This window comes from Sylvia atricapilla, chromosome 2 (genome assembly GCF_009819655.1).
Source record: "Sylvia atricapilla isolate bSylAtr1 chromosome 2, bSylAtr1.pri, whole genome shotgun sequence".
Lineage (NCBI taxonomy): Eukaryota > Metazoa > Chordata > Aves > Passeriformes > Sylviidae > Sylvia > Sylvia atricapilla.
Genome location: NC_089141.1, coordinates 45,027,443 through 45,048,106, shown reverse-complemented (window position 1 = coordinate 45,048,106; position 20,664 = coordinate 45,027,443). Strand labels below are relative to the sequence as shown.

At 40.7% G+C, this 20,664-nt stretch overlaps 1 protein-coding gene across 3 annotated transcripts in view; it reads left to right on the top strand.

Moving 5' to 3' along the window:
• ATP8A2 (ATPase phospholipid transporting 8A2) overlaps nt 1-20,664 on the top strand; it is a 302,495-nt gene that overhangs the window by 2,668 nt on the left and 279,163 nt on the right. For all 3 annotated transcript variants that reach the window (XM_066313085.1, XM_066313087.1, XM_066313086.1), the window contains exon 2: nt 11,278-11,431. In XM_066313085.1, the coding sequence (XP_066169182.1) occupies nt 11,362-11,431 (70 nt within the window). In that variant the 5' untranslated portion in view covers nt 11,278-11,361. The remainder of the gene's footprint in view (nt 1-11,277; nt 11,432-20,664) is intronic.

The following is a 20,664-nucleotide window of genomic DNA, read 5'->3' as shown; positions in this document are numbered from 1 at the left end:
AGGGTCCTTCTGCCATGTATCTGTTATTCTGAGAGCTCTGAAAATAGTTACCCTCAGGTTAATATTCACTTTCTGCTGGTAACAGTCAACTTCATGATGTCCACTCTACACTGGGGTGGCATTTCTTATTGCTGTCATGGAAGTAGTGTGATGAGTCTGTGTGGGTTATGCTCATAATTCTGGGATTCAGAGCAGTCTTCTACATAGCTATGAAGTGTTCCCTTCATCACGTGGGGTTGCTGAACAGTCCTTGTTCTGAAGTAGGAGGGCTAAAATTTTCTTTCTGGTTAACAAGACAGTCTTAATTTTGTTCCTGCAGTATGTCAGACTTCAGTGTAGCTAGTAGATATTAAATTAGACAAATTGCTAAAAGATAAAAAAGGTCACAATAGACTAATTTTAGTGATTACTACACTATACAGTTACATGCTATTTTCTGCAAGGCATTTGGATGCTGCGTGAGACATCTGAAGTATTGTGCAATTAGAGAGAATGAATTGGTTGCCAATTTCCTCTCTTGAATGCTTCCATTAACAGTCCCACTAACAGTTGTAATGAACCTTTAATGAATACAATAAGCCACATAACCCATATGCATGGCTTGGTACATGATAGGTTCTGTAATGGTACCTTGCAGTCATACTTTCTAAGTGCTTCATCAACAACTTGACATGGTTTTTAAAAAAAAGAAAAAGTTTCCTCAGTGAAGAGAATGGACCACAATTGAATTACTGCCATTATATTTTTCATACCTGCTTTGTTCTGTGTTAAACACGTTTGGAGAGTGGGGAAAATAGCAGAGTAGTAGAATCTAGCTGATGAATAATGTGCTGCTCTTAGTTTACACCTCAATCCTTAGAACGTTTAGTGTAATCTGGGGTACCCTCTAGTAGGCTCATTTTGGTGGCTTGTGCAAGCCCTTAGCAATGCAGATGGGATCTGCTCCATGTCAATCCAAAGGCATGTCTGTGTATCTAAGGTGAGTGCTTGGATGTGTATGCCTGTGCTGAATAGCAGCACCTTCATCTAATGGAGTCTGGATGAGGAAAGATGGGGCTTGCTTCTGCAATAGCCTAGGCACTTCCTCCTCCAAGTGATCCTTCCCTGTTGTCTTCTGCATGATGTGCCTCATTGCTGTAAAACAGAGAGAAGGGGTATGAAGAAGTGAAGAAGTGCCGGGAGTGAACTTTGTGCTTGACTGTATCCATCAGTTGGTCCTTGGTAAAAATTGCTTCTGGATCAGTCTTTGTTCCTCCCAAGCAAAAAAAAAAAAAAAAAAAAAAAAAAAAAAAAAAAAAAAAAAAAAAAAAATTGAGACCTTGAGATTCTGAGGTTTAAGAGAGTTTGTTTAAACCTTACTTCCTACAAAGTCTTTATATAAAGGCATTTTCAGCGGTCTTGGATGGCATATAGATGTGCTCAGGGTATGCCCGTGTGGTCATGTATTTAAATGTCTTCCTGAAAACTGATGTTCTGCTAAGACCCTGTAGAGTATGGACTTCTGGATTTGGGGATGTTATGTTGCTATTTCAGACAAGTTTGCACTTAAAGATAAGACTTTTGGGGCATTTATTAAGTGTGAGTTGGGAGTTGCCCCCAAGGGAGCTGAGGGAGCCTCACTGTTTCAAAGCTGGCTCCACTTTGCAGGGCCATCCTCTCACAGTGCATACCTCAGACCAGCATTCAGGATCTCTGAGCTGTCAGCAGCACTCGTGAGGAAATGGTGTTCAGTGAGACATGGCTGGCTTGCTGCTGGCTGAGCCCTTCCCAATGAAAGAAGTTGGCGGTGGTGAGATGAAGTCATGGTGTTGGATTTGTTGGGCTTTTGCAGTAGGATCCCTCACAAATTGTAGAGGGGCCAGCATTGGTTGGGTTGGTAGTAGTGCTATGTTTTGTTCTTAAGTGTTAAAATATGCCCAAATCCTGTTATCAACCCATATCTGATCAAGGCAAAACATTCATCCTTGTGTCTGCATAATAGAGAAGATGCTTTGAAGAAACAGGGCTTTCCTAACGTGTGCTTTTCTTCTGCTGAGCTCTGCCACAATATCTGTGCACATGTGTGCAGACATGAGAACAAACCTGACTTCCTGAATAAATTGTTTTCCCATTGCTCTTTATATTTAATAAAGCAGTGGGATTGTCTTTGTAATCTGATTGCTGCTGGCTGATGGAAGTTTAGCAGCTCTAGTGATCACTCATCTTACTTCATTAGGGTAGGAGCAGCTCTGTCCATACATCTCATGGCTGTTGCCAGGTGCTGCTGGCCAAGCACAATAGCTGGTCCAAGCTGCCTTTGACAAATTCAATTAATTATCTGCAGCCTATTCATTAAGCAAGTCTGAACAGTGAATACCGCACTATCAGTATTGCTAGTGGTGCATTTTGCATGCTGCCTTTTCTCTTCTGCTCCTGCTGCCTCTTGGTCAGCACTGAAGTTCTGGGGGGTACCTGCTAATGAGTGCCCTGTGTGTTTAGAGCAGAGCTGCTGTGTAAATAATTCATAGAGCTTACAGGTTTCAGAAGAGTCTAGTTAGAGTGGGTAAACTGAAGTTGGATGATGACAGAAGATGCACAGTACGGGATTTTCATCCCATGCAAATCTGGATTTTGGTAGAGCTGTTCTAGATCTCCATGTGGTAGCTGAAGCTAGCTTTCCTCAAGTCTTGGTCAAACTGCTTATATGCAGTTGCCAGAACAGAGCTATCTCTACCCTATAGCCTGCTTGCCTGCTGTGGATTCCTTTGAGGTCTTCGTTGTTGTGGGTTTTTTTTTAAACAGAGGATTTTGATATGTAATGAGAATTGCCCATAAGGAGTTTCTATGTATCCAATAATCATTATAACATCTTTATGAGAGGAGTCTTGGGGCTGCATTAAACCTTTAAAACCTGTAGGGGAAAGGCTTTGGTCTCTGTGCTTATAACTTAGTTACAAGCACAGAGATTCAGTGTGTTACCTCTGAATCTTTAATGTCTCAGTTAGACTTTGGCCAGACTCCAGAAGCCAGGATGTAGGGCTTTGTTAGGCAAGAATTGGTAAGTGATGCAGTTTCTTTCAGATTAGTGCATGTGTGGTCTTTCATTTGGACAGGCATTTTTGTACTGTGTTTCAGCTGGTAACTGGGTTCTGTCCTGGCCTGTTAGAAGGCAGCAGTCTCAGCAACAGGTCAAGTGCTACTGCCACAGGGTAGGAAGAATGCCTTTCTTTGCTTCGCCTTGTTGCTCCAAGAAGATATTGTTTAATGTTTTTATTTTTCCCATTACAGCTATTTAGCATTCTTGCCTCTAGAAAGAAAAAAATAGCTGAATTAACTCTATAGCATTTTTAATGCTGGCTTAATATAAGTGCAAATGAATGCAAGAAGCTGTAGTGGCTCCAGGCTACTTAGAGCAAACTAAAGTTATCTTAACATAGTGAATATTCAGCTGTTGTTGGTGTTTACTTGAGGGGATATTTAAAGGATGAAAGAAAAATACCTATTCTCTTTATTGATAGTATTACACTGTTTGCAAGTACTTCATCTTCTTTATTGACATCAATATTTTGGCTTTCTAAAGTAGAAAGCCCACTTAATGTGGAAGCAACTGTATTGGTAACAGTGAGACACAAGCACTGGTAACTGGGTTGCAAGGATTATCTGTTAACAACCATGCAGCTTTAGTTTGATTCAGTGGCCCAAGTTAGTAGAGCACAAGCTAGGTGGCAGGGCATTAGTTCACAAATTGAAATAGCTCACTATGGTTATTCAATATTATCTTTAGATAGTAGATGTATTATAGGCATTGTTCCTATTTATTGAGAAGATGGGTTTCTGTGCATTCTGTGAAGAGGGTGATCCAGTAGGAATGAAGGTAAGGGAGAAGTAGTTGATTATCTTGCTAGTGAAATTTATGACCTAAATTTTTCCTGGTGCCTTTTTTTTCTTTTTTTTTTTTTTTTCCCCCCCCTCTTCTGTCAGTTCTGAATGTCTTCACGGAAGTCAGAGATGACTTCAGCTGACAGTGCTGCATTTCTCTTATACATGGCAGGGGTGGTCTGGCAGTCCAAGTACAAAAGCGGCTCTGGAGGTGCAATTGGTGCCTCTGTTTTGTCATACCCTGTGCTGGCAACATTGCAGATGTGACATGTGGGCATGTTTACAGTGAGAATAGACATGACATCTCCTACATTTCAGTACTGGAAGACTGCTCTGGAACACTTTGAGATCAGAGGCTCATCCTGTGATATCTGTTAATGTTTGCCTCTGAGATTTTCTAGCTACTAGAACAGGAATATGAGTGATTGTTATTCTCTTTCATTTTTTCTGTAAGGATGAAATTGATGGTTTGTACTTCGATTTTGATTGTGATTGCTTGTGAATAATTGTTTCTGGAAACAAAAAGCACTTTGTACACATCAAGTGCACTTGCTGTAGGTGGCACTAAGATAATTTAGAAAGAAAGGTAGCTTTATGGAATGCTTGTTCTTTCTTCCTTTGTATACCAGGTACTGAAAAAAAAAAGGCTTTTTTTTTTTTTAAAGATAATAGCTCACTTGAGTATCTATAGATGGGACAATGTTTAGGGCAGAACCATAAGATGCCACCAAGGAGGAATACTTCTGTAGTGAGTGGTAGGAAAGCAGCTCACCTGGTGGTAGATATACATAATTCTTATTTTCAGAATGTGCTTAATTTTATGGTGCACTTCTGTTTTTCTGTGAATAGTAGTGCAAAATCAGATTTCAGCAAGCTGCTTTTCTTTCAGAAAGTTGTGGGGGCTTCAGGCCACTCTCTCTCTTGTGGGACTTGGTGTGCTTCTTTGCTACGAGCCTTGACATTCAGGCTTGAAGTAAAATTCTTGAAATGAATTAATGTTTTAGTATCTTGCTGGATTTCTGATGAGAAATGTCAACAACCTAGAGAACTAAGTTAAACAAAGTAGAAGACTTCTCCAAGCTGTAATATATTATTTTTTCTTTTAGTCAGAAACTTGCTGGCTGCTGTAGGACAAAGTCTGGTGGCAGAAGGGACCAGTACCTTCAGTGTTAGCCAAATGATGCCTGGCAGAGCAGAAGGTAGTATAATCTGGCTGTTTTTTCAGTCTCCCATTTGGCTCTGGAAAAGACAACTGGAATTTTCTTTCTTCCCTTCACCTTTTGAAAAGGAAGTATTTGACGTAATTTTTTTCAGAGGAGGGGAATATAGAAAGGCCTCCTTTAGCAGGTTATTGAATTGTGATGAATCTCACATTTATTGATTTAATGTATATTTAAATAAGCAGACTAGATAAGTGAAAAGCTGAGTCCTCTGTTGATCTTATGACAGTATAGGCTTTGGTGTGCCATCATTAAGTCAAAATTATTACACTTTTCTCCATTAAAATTCCATAAATGTGAATTGGCTGATTTGTCACTAATCTCATCAGGATTAAAAGGCTTTAATCTTACTCATGCAACATAATAGCATAACAGAGTAAGAGACTGGAAATTGATTTTTCTTGTTTGTACTCCATGCATTTGCATACAAGTGCTTACTATTTCCTGATTTAAAGCATCCAATCAGCAGCTTGGAAATGATCTGGTAAAAATAAACTTAAAACTGAAATTCTCTTGCAGAAGAATTTCAGGTTACGTTCTTGAATACTAAGATGTTTGAGGTCTCCCTAGTTCTGAGCTGCTCTGAGAATTAATTCTCTTCCCAGTAGGTAGGGAACATGAATCTTTGATTGTACAAGCTAGGGAATTACATTTAAAAGAGAACCTACAGCTACTCTTTCATTATTAACAAATGCCTGTTAGAAGAATGGGTTTTCTGACCCTAGAGGCAGTTCTATGCACATCTGTCAATGTTTGCCATATGAAAGCATAAAAGTAGTGCTCAATGTGACTGTTACTTCAGGACTCTTTTGAACAGGTGCTTTATGAAAATCTTGAAAGGGATAAATCCTGAAGGTGGGCAAAAAGCAGATTTCTGAACTTGACCAACATCCAGCTAAGGACAATGGAACATTAATTGGTATACCTGAACTTTCAGCTAGAAAATACTCTCAAACGCAAGTGTCAGTAGCAGTTATTACCCTGCTTATTACCTGCATTTGGGAAAACTGAGCTTGAACTAGTGGGGTTTGATACAACAGTATCATCATCTTAAATCTCTTCAACCCACTGACAAACTGATGTTAAAAGAGCTGTTTTTTCCAATGTTTCAGCCATCCTGTTCTCCAACCAGCAGCCTCAGGCAGAAGGGATTAAATCTTGTAATTAGATGCTATCCCTACCAATCTGATCTGTTTGGAGTCAAGCGTGCTAAAGATTTTTAACCTTTTAGAATGCAATTGAAGTTAAGATAAAAGTGGGTGGGATGGTGAGGTGTAATGAATGGGAAAATTGTCAGTTCATCTCAACATAAATCAAATAAATTTTGGTGATACCAAATCTATTTTGAAATTATTTGAACATGGGCTTTCTAATGCAATGTTTAAACAAAATGTCATATTTCTGTTGTAAGATGCTGAGAATCCAAATTGTTACATAACAAATGCAATTTATGTCTAAATATAACAGCAGAGAAGTACATTCCAGACTTGAGAAATCATTAGCTGCTACAAGACTAGAGTAATTGCTAATTAGTGTGGTTTGTGGCCAGTACTGATGAAGTCATCAGAGTAGGAACAAATGCACTTAAGCCAGCTGTGGTATTTGGTTTCTTGCTTGTAATCCTTCTCATTGGCTTGCCAGGAACCTGGCCAGTGTATTGACTCTCTTTCTACACTGAAGTACACAGAATGAAGCAATATTTGCTTTATTACAAGTTATTAATTGGGTGAAACTTGTTTTTAACAGCTTGCAGTGTTTTGAGCTCTACTTGTGGCTGTGGGTGCTTTGCTGGCTTCCAGTGCTAGATAGACACTCCAGCAGTCAGTTTGTGTGGAGTGAAGGTGCTACAGGGGCTCAGCGTACTGTGATCATGTATTTGAGGGTGTAGGCAAAAGAAGGGCTTGAAGTCCGAACTCTAATACTCTTAAGCAGTTTAAACTTCTCTACAGAGTAGTTTTCTTTGAGGAGCACAGATACTTACTCCCTGCAGATGGAAAAAACTCCTTTTGCTAGGACTCTCAACAGTTAATGTGATGCATGTTTAGGTACCTTCCTAATATTCAATGTCCCTGGAGATGTTTCAGCACAGAGAGACAGTGTCCTGTAGTAGCCTTCACAAGAAACTTAAATTGAGCAAGAAGGATAAAATTGTTTTCAAGGTAGTTTTAAAAAACAGAACAGAAGACCCTCAAAAAACTCAAACAAAAAACCCTGAACCAAACAAGAAATGAAAAAAAAAAAAAACCCCAACCAAAAAACAGTGTTAACTCTGGCTATATACATATTTGCAGTTGGACTGAAGTTTTGCTTTGCATTTCTTTAACAAATTTCTTATCCTTTAGAGACACGGAACTTTAGGAGGAAAGTAGATCTAGATTTGAAAATCTAGAATTTATGGAAGACTGATAGAAATTCTGTATTTGATTTCAAATTATTTTATAATAAGGACAACTGCAAAGCTTTGAAAATCATTGTTTATTACTGTTCAAAAATTTGATGACTGGTCATTTTCTGTGCACTTCTGTGAGGTTACATTTGAAATGTAGAGTAACTGCAGTGACATCAGAGGATGGCAGCAATGCTTACTGTGCTTCATGTTTTGATGCAGTCAGCTGTCAGCACAGCTGGGTGAGTTGAAGTCTGAATGCAGAAATGGTGACAGCAGTACTGTTGAGGGCGATGATTCCTGCTGCAGCAGGTGTGGGTCAAAGGGGAGCTGATGCAGGCTCTTTGAGGGGTGTAGGCTACCTTCATGACCAAAATGTGCGAGGCAGAGAATAGGAAGGAGGCTTGTGTTCTGCCTGATTAAGGATGATCCTTCAAAAATTTGTTCTGGTCGGCAGTCTCACGGTAAAAGAGAGATTTTTCAAAAATTAGTGTATTCCACAAGGGTATGGACTAAAGGACAGGGTTGGATTTGTGAGGTACAAAGGCCAGAAAAGGGTTGAAACTCACATAAATTTTTGAGGCTAGGTTTCTGGGATCCCAAAATGTTCAAGAATTGGTTAAGGGCTCGTGGTAAAATCTGAAGGGTCATTCAGTAATAAAATGCACACGGTATCTGTGGGATGAAGAATAGCTCAGTGTTATGAATGGTATGTCTTGGTACCTGTCTGTGATGCACTTGGATCTTGGAGACAGGAATGCTGGAAACAACTGGGAAGACCCCACTTCCTGTAGCATGAAGAAGTTCACCTGTGCTGCCCAAGTGCTGTGAAGGTCTGACTTACCTTAGCCAGCTCTGCCTGGTGCCTTGGCTATAAAACTGGAAACCTATGGTGGAGGAGGGATGTGTTGAGTCTGGGTGAATGCTTGTGAATTAGGTGGTTAGAGATTTCATTTTCATGTGCTTATGTTGGTAATTGTCTAAAATATTTGCTATTTGCTGGTACTTCCTGAGTGAATCATTTTAGCTGGGCATTCCTGGCTTATCCCCTAGCATGTAGTTCTGATTGTCAGGATAAACAAGATGATGAATCACAAGGTGACTGTAGGAGCAGATAAAAGTGTGTATGTAATAAACTGATCTGATATTTAATAATTCTCTGTAGTGGTGAATAAGTTTGCTCAAGTGTGAACAATTTCTCTGAGGAAGGTTATGGAATTATCCATCTTTCTGTTCTGTTTGAAAGTTTCTGTTTTTAACCTAGTCCTTGCATATGCACACTAGGTATACTAAATGAGCAAAAACCTGTTAGGGAAGTGTACAAAAGAGAGAAACTTATATTCAAGTCTGTTTTACTAGAATGAGTGTTGGACTCAAAATTACTTGTATTTGGAAAGTTTCCCCTAAACTTTATGCAAACACATTATTCAGAGATGAACTTTGTCTTCAGCATTAAAGCAAAATACAAGTACTTCCAGCTTTCATGATATTTCTGATCAGCATTATGTCAAGCTTCTAGCTCACTTTCAAGCAGTGTGTGGGGAGAGGAGCCTGCATTGCAGAACAATCAAGCTGTAATTGCAAGCAATCCTGAACATGTGATGTGTTTACTCTAAAGGGTCAGGGATGAGGAATTACTTTTTTTTTTTTTTTTTCAAGAACCAAAACCAAACCTCAAACTCCAAATCTCTGAACATTATGATGTCTAAAAAAAGCTTTTGTAATGTTTTGATGTCTGACTCATTTTTGTCAATGCCTGGAGCTGCCAGCACTGAGTCAGTGATATTCAGCATTATGCATGGAAGGGATTTCCAATAATAAAAAGCAGTACTGAGGCAAGGCAGCACACTTGATGGTAAATATGCCAACAGCACTGGCTTAAAATGCATCCTAATGGTTCTTTAGTATCCTGTATATGGCTTATGTATGTTCTAGTTGCTCTGAGATAGCTCAGAGGGATGTACACAAGCCACTGAAGGATGTAAGGAGATCTAGGAAACTTTGAAATAAAGTAGATTCAGTGTGGCTATGATGGCTGGGATGAGGCCATGGGATGTAAGTGGGAGCCCAGGACAGGAAGCAGGCAACACCCTACCTGGCTGATTTTGGGCCTGGCTATTCTACTCCTATTGCTCTAATCTTCTCTAGATGTGTTGGGAGTGCGCCTGCAGTCTGCTGTCAGACCTCACCAGGCTGGAAAAGGTGAGATAAGAAGTTCAGATTCAAGATAGGTCATTCCTATGTCCCATTGTAGGGAACTACTTGTGTAGGCTATGCTGGTGTAGTCAGCTGGTGAGCTTCTACCACATTTTTAGTAAGGAAATTAAAGTATGACTATATGCAGAGGACAAACAGATACAACATTATCTACTCATGGATACATCTGTGTAGGGAATAGATAATGTTCTCAAACATTGTTCTCTGATGTTTTCCTCATGCATTATGCAACATGCTTCCCTAATGAAAGCTGGATAAGAGCACCTAAAATTCGAGACTTACCTTCCTCACTTGAGGGAAAAGCACTTACTTGTAGCTAGCAGTGTCTTCCATGGTTTCCTGTCATTATGTTGCTCATAAATATTTGATTATCTCTTGCCAGCCTTTGTTGTGCCAATTGTCAGGTGGTGCATGCAGCTTCCTGTTGATGGAAAGAGATGGGCTTGATACACCCCTCATACCTGGAGCCTGGCTCTGCACAGGCAGGGACAGAGCTAAAGCCCACAGCTGATGGTGACACCAACACTGGTGAGGCTGAAGTGTGAGACAGGCTGAGCTGGCCAAAGGGCTGTTGTTGGCAGTGAACAGCCAATGGTGGTTCTTCCATCTCCCCTTGCTAATGTGGGCTGGCTTCTCAGAGCATACAGCTGTCCCAGCATAACTGTACTCCCTTGATAAAAAGAGAATCTGTACCACTCCAGTGGGCCTCATGGCCACAGGGAAATCTTTTACAGATCCAGTGCTTCGCTGGGATGGTCACTCCTGATACTGTTCAAAAAGCCAAGTCCTTGCTTCCTCCTACAGCTGTCTTCTCAGGCTTTAAACAAGCCGCTGATACTTATTTTCTATTCCCTATCCAGAAAGCAAGCAAGTAGCTTGGCAGGGTGTGTTGGGAGAAAGGGAAGCAGACTGCCAAGAAGAAAGGACCCTAGAAAGCTGTTCTTAGTGCTTCATAGTTATGTACATGACCTCCAGATAGGACTAATGGTCATGGTTATCCAACGTGTATCCAACATACGTAGATATGAATTTAAAGAGGCATGTAATAATGGGTTTACTCTGGGTGAAAAGAAAGTGAAAACTACTCCCCTTTCATAAGGGAGAGGGGTTTCTATTGGCTGAAGTGATAGCTGAAGCAATTTCTAAACTTTTCATTTGACAGCCAAAGTACTTCCCTGTTAACCTTATTCAGAAGCAAAGTAAAGTGAGTTAAAAATTACCCTTTATATCTGCAGAGGTGAATGGGTCTCATGACCTGTAACATCACAGGTAGCACCTCAGGGAGGAACAGAACATCTTTCTACTAGGATTTCACTTTGACAAACTCTGCTTTGAAACCTGGGAGAGGTGGGGAGGAGTTGGAGTCCGGGAACTGGACAGGTCATTGTTTCAAGTGCTGAAATCCACTGTGATGTTGAATTTTCTTTTTTTCTTTTTTTTTTTCTTTTTTTTTTTTTTGGTTGAAATGTATTAGAATGTTTCAGCGAAAGCCACAGCTGTCTCTTTCTGCATGGGTATACACAGGCACCTAGTGCACTCTTGCCTTGTGTGAATCCAGTGCGGAGCAGTTTGAAAGTGCAAACATATATTTCACAGATTACCATGGGGATCACTTTAATCAGCTTTGAGACCTGCTAATGCTGTAGAGATCTTTGAAGGACTACTGCTGTTTTCACCTCCATGCAGCCAGTGCAAGAAGGAGTGAACATCATGTCTCTGTGCCACCGCTGGAAGAGATGCTTCTCTCTAGGTAACACTACAATGGGCAGCTGCTTTTGTTTTGCTTTACACTGAACTGGGGGTGGACAGAATTAAGAACAACAGCTTTGGGAGTGCTTTAGAGCAAAAGGTCACTATGTGTTCAGTAAATCTTTCTAATCTACTGTTGGCTAGAAGCCAGTGTTATAGGCCTCTGGGCTTTTAGTAGAAGAAAACAGCTTTAAATCATGAGCATATAATGGAAACCCATTTATTTTTCTTGTTTAAATTGTTCTCTTAGAAATCAAGATCAGCTGTGCTTGCAGCTGATATGCTTAAAGCTGTTAATAAATTGTTGCAGAACAGATACGTTACAGAAAGGAAAAAAGCACTTGGGTGTCAGGATGCTAACAGAATTGTGATGTGCCAAAGATATTTTTAGCTTCAACCAATATTAATACAGGGAAACAAGCCTCAAAGGTGTGAGGCAAGAAAGCTGTGGCTGCTGTCTTCTAAGGATTAGCTGTGGCTGTCAGTTGTGCTAAGAAGATTTCTGATGTCTGTTTCTGAAATATTCCACTAATCACACAACAGATATGCTGTACTTGATAGTTATGTACATGGCCCACAAATGGGATTACTAGTCATGGTTTTCCAAGGTATATCTGACAAAAGTGCTAGGATCCCAGGGTCTTCCTTGAGCAGTGGGACTATTTGCAGGAGGGATTCTTATTCTTGTTTGAAGTATAAGAAGTTTGAAGTATAATTTAGCTGTAGCTTCTGCCACCTCATGTTCACTTTCTGTTAACTGTTTTAACAGTCAAATCTCTGAGGCAGTCTAATTAATTGCAGTTCCTGTAAGTAAGGAGTAGAATTAGTGTTGTGAATTGTCAAATGCAATGGTTTGTGGTTTTAGTTTTTTCCTTAGTATTGAAAGATTTTTATTTCTTTAGCAGAAAATTCAAAAGAAACTTAGTTCAAAAGTTTTTATCTCAGAGGCTGAAAGTTCACACAGAATGAACACCATGTGTTTTCATGTGTTTGCCCACTGAACCTGCATTTGCACTGTTGCCTTGTGTGTGAAAGTTCTTAAGTTATGTGTAGCTCTAAATCCAGTGCCCTCCACACTGTCTCAAGTGCTGAAGATTTGTTTGTTGTTTTCTAATGTGTGCACATGTGTTTTGAACTTGACTGGTAGTTGGTATCCCATGCTATCCAGGAGTTTAAAATAATAGTAATTTGTAAAAAGAGCAGTGAAGTGGTGACACGTGGCATTACCAATAACAGAAACCTTTTTCCCCAGAGTGTCAAAACCAAGCAAACCCAAAGAGAGAACACCTAGTGCCTGGTCTATTGAGTTCTCACTGAACCAATGCCTCTGTTACCTCTTTCAAAGCTGCCTTAACTGGTGTTTCTTGTGGGACTTGTTCGTGTGCTGTTGGTTGGAAAAAATTGATGAGTTTTTTTTGATGCCTTTATGTCTTTATGGTATTTGTGAAGTTGTTGGAAACCTGGAACATATGGAACTCAATTTTCAGAGTTGAATCGGAGTCTGAGAAGCGCAAATTGTCTAAACAGCTTTGAAAAAATCTATTTCACAGTAAGTGTTTGGATTTGAACTTGAGGGGTTTTAGTGACAGCTTGGAAGGCTCCTCGAGCTTACTGGAACTGCAGTATTTGCCTTTTTAAAATTCTGGTGTTGAACAGTTGAACTCTGCTGAAGTTGAGTGTTCAACTTCATGTCAGGCTATTCGTTCTAATTTATATGCTGTCTGAAATCTATTTTTTCATGCATCAGATATGCCATAGGTTCTTATAAATCAGACACCTGTTGTATATACCACAGTGCCCTTCTTGAAGTCTGACTTCTGGTGATGAACTGCTAGTAAATACACAAGTGAGTTTGGATAAGAGTGAAGCTGCTAGAAACACCATATTTTTTTGTCCAATTCAATGTGGAAACTCTAAAATAAACAACAAACCACTTGTTTGAACTGGTGTCACTTACTAGTCTCTTACTAAATTTTTTGTAATATTCATTTGGTAGCTGGGGCAGGGAAAAAAAAGGAATTAACCTCTTTACTGACCAGTGATATGTGTCTACCCTTGGAGTTTAGCTGACAGTTGTGGCCATGAAGCTTGAGGGAGAATAAGAACAGACCGTGTGCGGTGTTATTATTTCAGCATTATCAGCAGAAACTACTTGGTTTTGACATTAAATGAAGAAGGTACAAAATTACTTAGGAGATGGAGAAGAGCTATTTTAGGCCAATATCTTGTGGTCTCACCAAGGCTGTATATGAGGACTGTTAGAGGGAATAGAAACATTAGACCTTTATTTTGTCACTTCAAGAAGCGAATAAAAATGCACCAAGGAAACTTTAGCTTAGACTATAAGAAACCCTAGGCATTTTTGCTTTCCCATACCTGAGTATTCTGCCAATTGATTTTTTTGCTTTGAATGATGTCTGTTATTCACACAGAGGTAGGAGAGTTGGGTGGATCTGTTTCTTATCCCTTCCCTCAGTAACAGTTCTGTTCTGTCTCAAGAAATATGTAGTATTTGTGTGTGAGTGCATCTGAATCTTCTTTGTATAGTTTCTGCTGAACCCCTTAGGTAGCATAATTCTGGTTACTGCTGTTTAGTTCTCTGAAGTCTCTAATGTTCTTCTAGGAATTTGTTTTGTTTGTTTGTGGCAACTTTTAGCTGCTTCATTCAAATGAATTTGGCCATATGCAAAAAACCCCATCCAGATTCCAGCTGTCTCTGTGGTATGCAATTCCATTTACAATTAGAGGCTGCTCTTCAAAAGCAGCAGTGTTTTGTGCCTTGAATTTCTTAGAGCTAAGAACTTTCTAGTTAGTAATTTAAGATTATTCAAAAAGATATTTTTTTAGTGTTGTCAAATTTAGCTTAAATCTAGGATAAACACAAGAAAAGTGACTAAACTTCACGCGGAACATACTATTCCTGTTTATGCCCAACATGAACAGGGCAAAGCAAATGGAGTTCTGATTCTCCTAGTTTCTTTAACCTCGATGGTTGCTTTTGTATCAGCTGAAGCTGCAAGAAGTCTTTCATGGGTGTGTGCAGTTTAGTGAAGTGAGAGCTACTGCTGCTGTGTGTCTGTTAACAGAATCATGTATGAGCTACTGATCCACCTATGCTGTGAGTATCTGTGCATTTATTATAGCACTGCAGCTCTTCTGTAGCTACATCCCACAGGCAGATTGGTCCTCTTTGGACTGACCAGTATGTCCAAGTTAGCTTCTGGCTTACCTGAGCTCCCATTTCATAGCAGCATTCTTTGCAGCGGTCCTTGGAGTTCACTGTGAGATGCTAGAAGTCCAGTGGCTAACTTTCCTGTTCAACAATAACCTTCTTAGTCTTGTTAATTTTGATAATCAACACATTGCATAGCTGTAATGAAAAGGGAAGTTGCAAACCTGTGTCTGTTCACTTTTCTGTGTAATATCTGTCAGCTTGATTGATGACAACCTCCTCCTTGCATCTTGGAATCTGGAGAATAATGTTCCTTTGGTCTTCTCTTGTGCTTCTGAAGCTTCATTTGCTTTTAATACCCTTTTGGAGCTCCTGTCTCCATCTGAGTCTCACTTTCTTTATTGGTCTGTATTTCACACAGAAAAAAATCCTGTCTTCAAAACTGATTCACTGCTCTGCATAAAATAGCTGGTTTTTGTTGCTGTGCATCTCTAAAACATCTGCTACAAAGGTATGGATGTCTTTTTGTGTTCTGACTTGAACAGGGGAGTTATCCAAGAGCTTTAACTCCCACTGTCCTAAGTTTGACTCACAGTAGGACTCTTCCATAGCTATGTCAAGTTGCTTGAGCTGAACACAAGGTTTTTTTCACTACAAGTTTAGCTGTCACCAGATACAAATTCAGGGTAACTTTTAAGAATAAAATCTTGTATGAAGAACTCTAGTATCTTTTTTTTGCTCACTTACTCTCCTTGCAGATTTTCTGCATCCAACTGTAAAAAAGAACCCAAACCCAAAATAAAACTAAAAAAGAGAAAAAAACAAAGCAACAAAAACAACCAACCAAAAAAATCCCACAAACAAGCAAACACCAACCCCCAAAACCCAAAGAACCTCTGAAAATCCAAACCAGCAATAAAGGCACTGTTTCATATCATCTTAAATGTGTAAGAAAAACAGTACCATCCCTGGGACTGCACATAATGCAGTTTGTGTCTTGCTGCACAAGCTGGTAAGTGGAGGGGCTTGAACTGACTGAGTAGTCCATTAGATATCTGCAATAGCATGTCAGTAAGTAACTGCAGCACAGTTTTGCAACTGTATATTGACTTCAAGTCTGTGGCTATTATGAACTCTGGTATTTGCATGCAGATGACCTAAAGACATCTTAATTTGCAGGACATGGATCTACAGTGAAGGAAGCATATCTAAAATTACCTTTGATAATAGAAGAGCTAGAAAATAAAAGCTCCACTGTGAAATCTTCCAGATTGTCCTTTGTTCAGACACGAGCGTGTAGGAATATTTGCCTGCAATGTTATGCTGTTGAACACCGTGGAGGTTTTCTAAATTCTTCGAAATTAAAACCCTAACACTGTTTATCAGGGGTTTTTTTTCACATGAACTGGTGGTCAAGATATGCCAGTCTTGTGAAACAAAGCTCTCTTGGAGGATGCGGTAGCTGAAGTTCATGCCCTGCATCTCCTGTTGGCAGCATGCTGTGGTCTGCCTCTTTGATCTCCTACCTTATGCGCTTCTATATTAATTTTCAACTTCATTTCTGTTGAACAGTGAAAGCAACTAGGGAAATAGTGCAAGAAATAACATTTTAGGTAAAACCAGCTCATTTAGTCGGGCTTCAGAATCACTGTTTGTATGTAAACTTGTTGGCAATTCTGAAGTGTGGAACTCCACATTTGCGGTCATCTTTGGTACTCAGTTTGTGATGGTAATCTTGTGAAAAAATGTTATCCGAAGAACGTGAGGTTGTTACTGAATCTGGGTTTCTTGTTCAGAGACAAATTTGTATTTCAGTGCAAGGAAAAGGCCAAACTTGTCTGCCACTTCTCTAAATACCACTCTCAACTTCTCAGGTGTTTGTTCTGATAACTCTTTCTTTGAGGCTTAACCAATAACAAAATTGGCGTGCTTCCTGTAAATGAGAAAGTTTAGAGGCTTTTGGTGAGCCTGTCTTTCACTCTGAGGAAAGCTGTCTTCTGTATGTCTCAATTCAAAACTGTCACTTAGTACAGTTGGGAGAATACAGGGAACTTTGTATGGCTACTTAAACTTTGACTTGTGACTGTCTAAGCTTAGAATCACAGAGTGCTTGAGGTAAGAGGACATTGCAGTCCCCCTGGACCAGACCCCTGTAGACCCCTGGAGATTGTAGTCCAATTCTGCTCCCAAATAGGGACAGCTTCTTTACCTCAGTGTACTTTATCTCTTTCTTGTACTAGATCCTAGTCCTGCAAACAGTGTGCAGAATCAAAAGTATGATTCTTGGCTGTAAACGCTCCTAGCAGTCCTTTAATTCTAAATGACATGAAGCCTTTGGTGAACTTCTGTACAAACCAGCTGTTTCTCATGACTTGTGCTTCTGATATTTCTGTGAGGGGCTTAATTGATCTATAATCACTTGTTCTTAGAAATGGAACACATGTTAGAGCAATCAAGCACATCACCAAGCTAGAAGTAGTAACTAGCTGGCTGACCTACTTAAGTGAAAAGTGATATAACTTTGACATGAGTTCTCTTGTGACTTGACAGTTGACAAGCATCCCAAGTGACTAGTCTTTCAAAACACTACAGAATTCACACTTTATTTACTCAGTCATGCAGAAGCTGACTGTTACTGAGCAGACATTAAGGAGACAGACACACACGGAAAAATGTCAACTTTGTAGGCCCAGTGATGTAAGAGTATTAAACCATAATTCATTGCTTCTAAGTGATAATAAATGCCATGTGAATTTGTCAGGGCATCAAGTCTGATTTCTCTTAATGATGAGAGAAAGCTATAAAATCTCTTTATTTTTGTCAAGCTTTAATCCCATCTTTTTTTAGAAGAAACCTTGTTAAATAGTGTGAAGTAAGAGCCTTGAAGAAATGAATGGGCTTTTTATAAGGGAGTTCATAACTCAAATCTGACTCATTGAACTTGTAAAGCACAGTGGGAAACATTATTAAACTCCTGCAGAAAGTGTCTCATGCCTCAGAATTGAAGCAAGGTGTATTAGACAATGTTTAAATTCCACAATGATCTAAGTAGTTGAGTTGTGATCCTTGAAGATGCTTAAGAAACAGGGAGTTGTGGTGCTTTGGAACATGGTTTAGCAGTGGACTTTGGCAGTGCTGGGTTCATGGTTGGACTCAAGGATCTTAAAGGTCTTTCCAACCTAAACAATTCTGTAATGCAGCCTTAAGATCAATGTGATTAGGATATTCAAAATCTGATATAGCTAAACATGCTAAATGAAGAGGCTATGAGATACAATGGTCTCTTATTAATACTACAAATTGAAGGATGAATAGTTTGATGCAAAATAAATTACATAGCAGTGTTGCAAGTCCTAGGGTGAATAGCAGGAAAGGCCCAAGTCTTGTGGGAGAGGGTGACAAGCCGGCATGCCCTTAAGAGAAGTTAATGAGTCTAATTCCTCCAGATATGGGGAAGTAAATGCTGCTATGAATAAGAGCTGCTGAGCTTTCAGTTTCAAGTTCCACAACAGCTGGAGGTGGTCAAGTTTGCCGTGTTTGTCCACAGCCTTTCTGAAATAAGAAACAGTGGTGAAGTTACTTTTGCGTGGCTCAAGTGATGGTCTGCCTGTGGTCAGGTGTCCTTGAGGGGGATACTTCTGAATGGGGTGTAAACCCTGGGACTGCTGCCCACCAGGAGGCCCTCAGAAGCTCAGGGCTGCTTAACTTTTTTGGAAACACAGAGAAAGGGGAGGATCTACAGCCAGTAGTAAAGGCCATTGTCTGCAGGCTTTTGGATGTGATCCGCTTAGTAACAGGGCAGGGAAGGTGGAAGGCATTCCTGGTGGGCAGGATTATTGGACAGTCTTCCAAAATGAGCCTTATTCCACTAAGAGTTGAAGCAGCTGCCTTGAGCCTCTTTCAAAACACAAAACCTTATTACAGCCGTTTCTACACACTTGTAAGTCTGCTTTGAAAATATTTCAGTGCATCTAAAGAATGAGACAAATTTTCCTTGAGACACCTGTCTAGAAGAAAGCAGCCAAAAGGATAGTACCTAAATACCTCTGAACTTTATCAGCTGTATTGACTCAGTTAATCCCTAAAGTTGTGGGAGTGCTTCATAATACTTTGCAGCAATTAGAACTAGTCAGCAGGAAGATTTCAATCATCAGAGGATCTTATGAAAAAAAAAAAAACCCTAAATAAATAAGGTCTGGAAAAAAATCAACAATTTTTACAGCATGTTTGTTCTAGAATAATTGCTCTTCTGATCTGGCACTTGATTAGGAAAACTGATGAAAGCTGCTTCCTTGCACTTAAAGCTCTTAAGAGTATTGTTCTTTGATCTCCTTTGCAGTTACACAACATGAAATCAATGGGAAAGGACAACAAATATCCAGTAGTGCATTTAGTTCTATTTTTCTGAAGGGGAAAATATCCATTCAGCAAGGCTGAGTGGTCTTCTGTGTCATGGCAAGCTTCTTCAGGCTGAGTAGCTTAATATAGTATCATAATGGCATAGCCTTGCAAAGTGTATAGTCTTCATATTTCACTATCTGAATTTGTCTCTTTTCACGAAGTAAAAATGATCAAGCTGGCATATTTTTGCTGTCTGAATTGGTATCAACTGAAATGAAAGAAAATCAATTAATTAGCCTCGAACTTGCAAGTCAGCTTAATGTCTCCAAAGGATGACTTCACAGCGCGCAACACTTGCCTTGGGCAAGAGGCGGTGCTGTTGAAAGCCCATCAGTGCGCTAATTACATCGGCTTTATTGGCCCCGCAAAGGTCGTGTGCGTGACCCTGGTGTACGAGGAGTGGGTAACGTTGCCCTCCAGTGGCTGACGCCTGGAGAATACCGAGCCTGTTTGCACTGGCAATACAGAGCCAAGCCTTGGGAAGGTCTGCCGTGAGCAGGATGCTAGCTTAAAAGTGTATTCTGTTAAATACGACAAGTTTTCACACAGTACAAGTACTTAGGTGTTCGATATCCTAAGGTTGTGTAGGACTGAAAAATTTCTCTCCAACTTTAGTTAAGGAGGATGTAATTTCAGGGGCTTCTCCCATTCATTGCAGGAGTCCTTTTTAGCTGCTATCTGATCAGATCAGCTTGTTGCAGTATCATCTTAGCTTCATACAGAAATCAGAGACAGATTTGGCTTTACAGTGGTTTTACTGCTTTACAGGACAATTTATTGCGGCTGTTGACCTTTGAATGAAGTTGTCAAATAACGCTAACATAACACCTTTACTACATTCTTATGAAACAAGTTGTCATACTCCTGTCTAGAGCTACCTGTGCTAGCTTGTAAATTCATGGCTTATTTAATAAACTGATAAATTCTTATATAATGCATTTACAGCTCAACTAAATTAAAGCATCTCAATGGCTCAGGAGGGAAGGGGAAAGCAATCAATCTGTTGCCACAAATTCGGTAATGTTTTGAGGCTTGACAGAGGAAATAGCTAGTTTCTTTCCTTTATGTTTTTGCCTTCTTTTAATGTAAAGGTAAACAATGCGTATAGAACCTAAATCAGTCGAGACCAGTGGGAAATGAAAATTACGCTTCTGCCGCTCAAAGTCAAAGCTTTGAAGTTGCACGTGTAAAGCAAGACAGTGTTTTTTTTTTATCAATTCAGTCGGAGCCTTAGCTTTAGGGCCAGACTCCCCAATGGCCGGCCGTAGCCGCGGTGCGGTGCCCGGGGCGGGGGAAGGCAGCTCGGTCCCCCGGGGGCTGGGGGAGCTGCGGCGGGGGCGCGGCGCTGCTCCCTGAGCGCGGGCTGGGCCCGGCCGCTGGGGCTGCGCGGGGGCGGGCAGCGCCAGGCACCGAGGGGACCCGCAGCCCCGCGGCGATGCGGGGGATGCGGCCGCCTCTCTCCCGGGGAGCCCGGGCGGCTGCAGGCGGGGCACACGGGGCCTCCCGGCGGGAGCGGGGGCGGCGCTCGGGGCGGGCCCGGCCCATCCCATCCCATCCCGCGGGGCGGGGGCCGCGGGCCCCGCGCTGTCCCCGCCGCCAGCTGGCCGCGGCCGGCGCCGCCGCCCCCTGCGCGGACACGCGTTATTTACAGCCGCCGCCGT